At 57.6% G+C, this 8,148-nt stretch overlaps 1 protein-coding gene across 1 annotated transcript; it reads left to right on the forward strand.

The window, feature by feature from the left end:
* The first annotated feature begins 1,289 nt into the window (after positions 1 to 1,289).
* LOC124307455 (uncharacterized) lies at positions 1,290 to 7,366 on the forward strand. Its single transcript, XM_046769109.1, has 3 exons — positions 1,290 to 1,597; positions 1,869 to 4,239; positions 4,337 to 7,366. Exons 1-3 carry the CDS (start codon positions 1,290 to 1,292, stop codon positions 7,364 to 7,366), a joined length of 5,709 nt encoding a protein of 1,902 aa, XP_046625065.1.
* The last annotated feature ends 782 nt before the right edge of the window (positions 7,367 to 8,148 follow it).

Raw genomic sequence — 8,148 nt, forward strand, 5'->3', positions numbered from 1 at the left:
AGTTCTCTAGTAGTCAATTCGAGTTTTGACGTCGGTGAAGAGTTTTATTTTCCTGTCACAGCGTTGATCGCAGCGTATTAGGACTGCGCCCAATCGGCTTCTCCAGCGAAATTACGTCGAAATAGTGCATGAAAGAACTTATTCCAGCACTTAACAAAATCGATATAATTTTCGCCAAAAATACGACGGAGTCAGCCTTACTTTTTCTTCAGTTTGTGAGCCGGAAAGATTCGATTTAAATGACCATTTCCTAACTAATTGCACGCCCAGGAACTAAGAAAACGCAGCGAAAAGAGCGTGTGATTAGCAGAAGAGAAATGGCAAGCAAGATTTTTCATTTTTCGGCTGTAACTTTTGATGCGTTGATAGTAGCGTATTGGGACTGCGCCCAATCGATTTCTCTTGCAAATGAACTTTGCAACAGAGTATGAGAAAACCTATTCCAGCACTTGTCGAAATCGCGAAAATTTCCGACAAAAATGCAAATGCCTTACTATTTCTTTAGTTTTGTACAAGAAAGTTTTCAGTCTCAGATTCTCTTGGAATGATTCTTTTCTCACCAAGTGGACCCCCAGGAACTCAGAAAACGCAGCGAAAAGAGCGTGTGATTAGCAGAAAGGAAATGGCAAGCAAGATTCTTCATTTTTCGACTGTAACTTTTGATGCGTTGATAGCAGCGTATTGGGACTGCGCCCAATCGATTTTTCTTGCAAATGTACTTTGCAATAGAGTATGAGAAAACCTATTTCAGCACTTGTCAAAATCGCGAGAATTTCCGAAAAAAATGCAAATGCCTTACTATTTCTTTAGTTTTGGACAAGAAAATTTTCAGTCTCAGATTCTCTTGGAATGATTCTTTTCTCACCAAGTGGACCCCCAGGAACTCAGAAAACACAGCGAAAAGAGCGATTAACAGGAAAGAAATAGCGAGCAAAATTCTTACTTTTCCGGCTGTAAGTTTTGATGCGTTGATCGCAACGTATCGAGACTGCGCCCGATTAATTTCTCTTGCAAAAGAACGTCGGAATAGTGCCTGAAAGAGTCTTTTCCAACACTTATCAAAATCGCGAAAATTTTCGCACAAAATGCAAAGGGGGAGGTTTGCCTTCTCCTACGTCGGCTGTCACCTTGTCGTGGTGTAGGGGCTTGACGGCCGCGATGAATCTTGGGGATCCGACGCCCCGGGGCTTCAAAACCTTGTGGCGGAAGTGACTCTAGACGAGCGTCCACTAAGAACAGTCGGCTCAGCCTCTTGGGGCTGGGTGTATGAATGGTGATTTGAATGGGCGATGCGTACATGGGATGCGGTTGGGGCTCCTCGGGCGATTTCTCAGAGACTAACCAAGGAAGGAGTAGTTGCCGACCGACCGGGGCTGCGGGTGAAGTCAGTACCTTTACCGGACCTCTGTGGCGTACTACGGGTAAACGTTAGTCCACGGAACCTCGGTTCCCTGGCGAAGGTCCCAGGAAACCACATGTTCAAAGTGGGAGAACCGCTCCCTGCAGCTGACTGGAGCCAATCTGGGAGTCAAACCTGGTGCCCCGGGCGCATGCGTGGAGGATTACCTGGTCAGTATTTCCTCATACCCGATGTCCGGTAGGGCAAATCCGGCAAGGTCTTACTCGGCCGGTGGTCTACCCTGTCTCGGATTAGCAGGGGAATCCCCGGCCGGGCGACTGGAAAGAGCTAGGGATGGGGGGTTCGCATGGATAGGGCAGACCACCCGATAAACCGACAGCGGCTTCCATGCGAGGGGATAGGATTTTTTCCGGCGGGGAAAGATGCCACACCGCGGTGTGGCTGCCATGATGGCCGAACCGTCGTAATCAAACAATCAATTCAATATGGACAATTTAACATCGAGTAGGCAGAGGGTGAAGCAAGGAGAGGTGCAAGAGCACCTGGATAGCAAGGGCTCGCGAGGGCACGCGAGGGGCAGGGGCGCGCGCGCGCGAGAACAGGCACTTGTGCGGGGCATTAGCTGGCCCCCTCTCGAAAACACGGTGCCGGGGGGTACGCCAGGGCATTTACTTGCACCCAACGTTTTGGCGGAGACTGCGGGGGGAATCAACGTACCGCCACAGGTGGTGCCCGAGGAGACACCCACGCGATACCAGCAGCAGCAGGGTAACAAACGAAAGGGGGACGAGCTAACGCCGCCCGAGAACGCTGCACTCTCGGACGGAGAGCTCTTCCTCCCGCGCAGACTCGAGGTAGAAGGGACAGAGATACCGCGGCATCAAACTGCGACTACCGAGGGGGAGGGGAAGGGAACGGCCAGCCCCTCAGGTGAGGAGGAGGCAGCACTTACGCTTCTGGGAGCTCGCCCGAAGCGCAAAAAGAGGTGCACAGCTATTGTCAAGGGAACTTACCTGGAAGAGGACTCCGAAGCAGGGGAGTCTGGGTCAGAGTGGAGCGCGCAGGGCTCGAACCTGCGGCCAACAAAGAACCCTTCAGTGGGAAAAAGGAAGGCCAGAGCCACGGCTAGGTCCCCAAAGAAAATCCCGCAGGGGGCAGGCCCTGTGGAATACAGGCTCATGTCAGCATCGGACCTCGGGGCACAGCTAATGGAGTGGCTCGAGGACATAGACGCCATAAGGATGAGATGCAAATCCATGCAGGGCAGACTGAGTGGAGAAATGAAGAAAAAGGTGGGCTTGGCGAAGGAGGCCCTGCTTACCCTTACCGTGAAAGCGGAGGCAGCAGGTGACCCCGCTCTCCTGCAGGCGCGCAACACGGACCTAGAGGCTCAGTTGCGTAATACCCGTAGGGAAAGGGACGAGCTCCAACGGGAACTCGAAAAAAATCGAGAAGGCCGAGAGAGGCCTCAGACGGAAATAGCGAACCGGGCGACAAGCTCATACGCACAGGTTGCCAGCAGGGGCCCTGTGGCGAGAGCCGGCGAGCGACGGTCGGAAGCCGCCCAAACGACGACGGTGCTTGACCTGGGAGCGGCCACTAGGAGGAGCGAGGTGGAGGCCAATGAGGGGCCGACGACGGCGACATCAGCGGGTGCTTCGGAGTTCGAACTTCGCCTAACGGGATCCGAACTTCGACTCATCCCGGACAGTGACAGGGTCAGGGATGAGGAGATGGCCAGGCAGTCCGCGGCCCTGAAACAGGTGCGAGAGGAGGTGGGCAGGATATCCCTCCTGCTCCTCGATGCCTCGAGCAAGAGCGGAGCAGCTGACCAAGACCCTCTTGGTAAGGGTACGGCGCAACCTCGCGGCACGGAGGCCACCACGGAGAAAGTGCAGAGGTCCTCGGGTAACCGGGGCGCGACCGACACTCCGATGGAAGTCGATGACGGCGCCGATGCAGAGAACGATAGGGGGGGCTGGAGAACGAAGATGAAGAGAAAAGGAAAGCGCCTTGGGGAGGGAGTGCCGAGTGGGGCAGCAGTGGAAACCACGCAGACTGCCCCAACAGGGGCCCTGCGGCGTACCGGGGAGGACAGACCCACGGTGGCTCGCCGCAGAGCACCGAGGACAGCAGCCGTTGCTATCAAAAGCAGAGGGGAGAACACCCCGTATGCGGAAGTACTCAAGTTCGCACGCGAGAAAATAAAACTTGCGGAGCTGGGTATAGAGGAGACGAGGGTGCGGCGGGCAGCTAACGGGGGGGTTCTCATTGAGATTCCTGGCCCCGAGAATGCGAGGAAGGCGGACGCTCTAGCGGCGCAGCTTACCAAAGTAATCCTCGATAAATACGGCAACGCAGTCTCAGTGACAAGGCCGGTTATCAAGGGCGAACTGAGAGTCCTGGGCTTGGATGACTCAGTGTCCGCCGAGGAACTGGCTCGCACCCTAGCCGAGCAGGGTGGCTGTAAAGTGGAGGAGGTCCGTGTAGGTGTTCCGAGAAGGACACCGAATGGACTATACAGCGCGTGGGCACAGTGCCCCCTGAGGGCAGCTGTGGCTGTCGCGACGAAGGGCAAGGTGAGGATCGGCTGGACCACGGCCAGGGTAGAGCTGCTGGAGGCGCGCCCCAGGCAATGCTACAAGTGCTGGGGCTTTGGCCATATAGGGAGTACGTGCAAGGCGTCGACAGAGCGCCGGGCCGCGTGCTACAGGTGCAGCGCTGAGGGCCACCAGGCGCGAGATTGCACGGCCAACCCCAAATGCGCGGTCTGCGAGGGGAAAGGGATAGACAGCGCCCACAGGATGGGTTCGGGACGTTGTACATCTGTCGGCGAACGGGGTCGGAGGCCCGCGACTAATGCAAGCGAGAATGGTCAGGTACATACAGTGTAACCTAAACCATAGCAGGGGGGCTCAGGACCTACTGAAGCAAGTAGTGCTCGAAAGGGAAATCGACGTGTGCCTCGTATCCGAGCCGTACACTACCCCGAGCGTGGCCACCTGGCTTAGCAGTGACGATGGCCGGGCGGCCATATACTGGAGGGCAGAGGGTAACGTCCGCGGGGGCTCGCTCGTCAAAAGGGGAAGAGGGTACGTGGCCGCTAAATTCGGGGATATAATTGCCATATCGGTGTATATATCCCCGAACATTCTGATAGCAGAGTTCACTGAGCATCTGGACGACCTGGCTCGGGTGATCCAGCTGGCGGAGAACAGTGGGAGGGGGGTACTGGTGGGGGGGGATTTCAATGCCCGCTCGCCGACCTGGGACCCGTCTGGGTCCAACCGAAGGGGAGAGCTGCTCGAGGAGTGGGCGGCATCATGCGGTGTACGTCTCCACAACACTGGGAGGACGGCGACATGCATCAGGGCACAGGGGTCATCCGTCGTCGACCTGACGTGGTCGTCAGTTAATCTTGTACCCGTGATCAAGGGGTGGCGGGTGTTGGAGGAGACAGAAACACTATCCGACCACCGGTACATCTCGTACGAGGTCGGTACCCCTAGATGCGCAGAGCACAGGGGTAGAAAGGGCCACATGCGCTGGAACTGGTCGAAGTTTAGTCCGGAACATCTGACAGATGCTCTGTCCCTCACCCTTTCCTGGGGACCAACTGGAGGGGACTATACGACGCCAGAGGGCCTTGCGGGATGGATCGAGCGTGCCATGACGCAGGCCTGCGACGCAGCCGCGCCGAGAGCTCGCACGGGGAATCGCTCCAGGAAAGCGACATACTGGTGGAGCGAGGAGCTGGCCGATATACGCAGGTCTTGCATAGCGGCGAGGAGGCGCCTCGCTAGGGGAAGACGGACAGCTGATGACCGTCAGGAAAAAGAGGCCGAGTATCGGGCCGCCAAGAGGGTGCTCCGAGACGGCATAAAAGCGGCCAAGGCCAAGGCGTGGAGAGACCTCATCAGCTCCGTGGAAGCGGATCCATGGGGTCTCTCTTACAAATTGGTGCTGGGCAAACTGCGAAGCTCCCAAAGAGGGTTGACGGAGACGCTGGAGGAGAATACCCTCAGGAGCCTCCTTGATGCCCTCTTCCCGAGGGGTGATGGATGCGCTCCGAGGGCCCAGAGCGGCTGTCGGTGGGACGAACGGTGGGCGGTCACGGCGGACGAGGTTCGAGCTGCGCTTAAAAAGGCATGCTCGCGCAATATCGCCCCGGGACCGGATGGCGTTAAGGGAAGTGCGTGGGCGAGAGTTCCGGAGGGAATGATCGCACTACTGTCGAGGAATTTCAGCCTCTGCCTGCGAGAAGGAGTCGTTCCGCTGCCATGGAAGAAGGCTCGACTGGTGCTCATCCCTAAGGGGGGAGCACCCACCGGACCTATCCCCAAAGTAAGGCCGATATGCCTCCTGAACGAGGTGGGTAAAATGTTCGAGAGGATCCTGGTGGCTCGGCTGGGCAAATGGATGGAGGGGAATCCTCGGGCGCGCTTGTCCGAGGACCAGTACGGGTTTCGGGAAGGGCGATCCACGAACGATGCTCTGCTAAGGGTGCGACGATTCGTGGAAAACGCCACGGAGAAGGGGGGCTACGCGGTGGCTGTGTCTCTCGACATCGCCAACGCATTCAATAGTTTGCCATGGCCGTCCATAAGGGACGCACTTAAAGAGAAAGCGGCTCCGGAGTATCTTCGACGGGTCCTGGATTCCTACCTGTGGGACAGGCACGTGGAATACATAAACGGAGATGGAGAGCTGAGGAGTCTGGCAGTGACGGCCGGGGTCCCACAGGGCTCGGTTCTCGGCCCCCTGCTATGGAACTTGACTTTCGACGAGGTTCTGCTGGGGGAGGGGGTTGCAGACTGTGTTATTGTCTGCTACGCGGATGACACGCTGGTTTTGAGTTCCGCTGGGGATTCATCCACAGCGGTAGCACTGGCAAATGCGATGGTAGCCAGGGTAGTCCGGCGAATTTCGGGCCTAGGCCTCACGGTGGCGGCGAGCAAGACGGAAGCTGTCCTATTTCGGCGCGTGAAAAGGGGGGAAGCACCAAACACCCCAGACGTCAGAGTTGGCGCGGAGAGGGTGCTACTGTCGGGGTCCATGAAGTACCTGGGGGTGCGACTGGATCCCGGCCTGACGTTCAAAGCGCACTTCGCGTCCATGGAGACTAGGCTAGGGGGTGTCACGAGGACACTAGCGAGGCTGATGCCAAACCTGAGGGGGCCATCCGAATCCAGGCGTAGGCTTTATGCGCAAACTCTATTCGCGGTAATAATGTACGGCGCTCCGGTGTGGGGGGATGTGGCGAGGTCCTCAAAGTACATCCAGCAAGTAATTACGAGGTGCCAGAGAAGGATATGCACAAGAGTAGTTGCGGCATATTGCACGGCCTCCTTCGTGGCCGTTTCGATGCTGGCCAGGACCCCGCCACTATATCTAGTGGCTGATGCGTACAAGCGCACATTCCATAGAGTGCGTGAACTGCGGTCGACCAGGACGTGGTCCCAGAGCATGGTCAAAGCGATTAGGGAGGAGGAACTGCGCGTAGCCCGCGAGCAATGGAGGGTGGACCTCGGAAGTGCGGGGCTCCCCAGCGAGAGGTTGAGGTTAGCTATCCTAGCGAACTGGACGGGATGGTTCGACAGGGCACACGGGAGCATGACTTTCCGTGTGACCCAAGTCCTGACAGGCCACGGGTACTTCGCGGATTTCTTATATAGAATAGGGAAGACGGAGAGGCCGACCTGCTGGTACTGCCGGCTGGAGGAAGACACGGTGAGCCACACGGTGGAGGCGTGCCCTGCGTGGAGAGACGAGAGGAATGCCCTAAAGCGCGCCGTAGGGGAGGATCTGACACCGCCTGGCCTGATCAGGGCTATGGTAGGGTCTAAAGAGGGATGGGTGGCGGTGGCTAGCTTCGCGGAGCGGGTCATGACGGCCAAGGAACAGCGGGAGCGGTTACGACAGCGAACGCGGCGCAGCGTGCACCGCGCGACCCGCTTGAGCGGAAGAAATGGGGGTGGTTCGCGTGTAAGCGCGGGCATGACGTAGGGTCGGACCTACATGGGCAGGGGTCCAAACGGATTTGCGGGACGGGACACCGGTCGACCTCAGCCCGGTCCTTTGGGTCGGGGCCGTGGTTCGGGGGTGGAGGGGAGAGGGGGGGTGCAAGGCGACTTGGAATCTGGTGCCAGGATAGGTGAGACGCTAGGCGATAGGGTGACGTTAGGGTCGTTCCGGCCATGCCCCCTCTTCTTCTTCTTCTTCTTCTGCCTCTCTCTCTCCGTCCCCCGGCCCGTGGACGGCGGATGTGACGGTCGCGCCGGATCCATCTTCCCCCGGATCCGCAAGGGCAGGGCGCTCATTATCGCGAACATCGAGCACCGAGTGGGGGTCTCCATTCGCTTGACAGCTCCGTTAAGCGGAGTTCTCGTCGTAGCAGCAACAGAAGACGTCCCACCAGCGGGCAGGGTCGTCCTTTGCGAGAGGACGCTGAGCATAGGATGTAGCGGGAGGGAGCCGGGAGGCGCAACTCCCGGATAGGCGTTAAAGTAGGGTCCGCGCGTAACCGCGAAGGTGCCGGGGGGATCCCTGAGGTTATGCCTCGCGCGGTTCCGGGGAGTCCCCCCTACTCGTACCAGAGTGGCCGCTGGTTTTTTAGTGGGTGCGAGTCCCACACTACCCTGGAGCTTCTTGCGCGAAGCTCCAGGGTGTGCATAAGGCATTTTTACCAGCGTTATCAAAAAAAAAAAAAAAAAAAAAGGGGTTTGCCTTACCATATCTTTAGTTTTGAAGTTGAGAATTGTTGGTCTCAGATCTGATTCAAATGACCC

The sequence above is a fragment of the Neodiprion virginianus genome, chromosome 6, assembly GCF_021901495.1.
Source record: "Neodiprion virginianus isolate iyNeoVirg1 chromosome 6, iyNeoVirg1.1, whole genome shotgun sequence".
NCBI lineage: Eukaryota > Metazoa > Arthropoda > Insecta > Hymenoptera > Diprionidae > Neodiprion > Neodiprion virginianus.

Bases quoted from the DNA above. Each gene is read 5' to 3' on its own strand.
- LOC124307455 (XM_046769109.1), top strand. From the start codon at position 1,290: ATGCGTACATGGGATGCGGTTGGGGCTCCTCGGGCGATTTCTCAGAGA. The intron at 1,598-1,868 runs GTAGGGCAAATC...AACATCGAGTAG, and splicing joins TTCCTCATACCCGATGTCCG to GCAGAGGGTGAAGCAAGGAG. The intron at 4,240-4,336 runs GTACATACAGTG...CTCGTATCCGAG, and splicing joins ATGCAAGCGAGAATGGTCAG to CCGTACACTACCCCGAGCGT.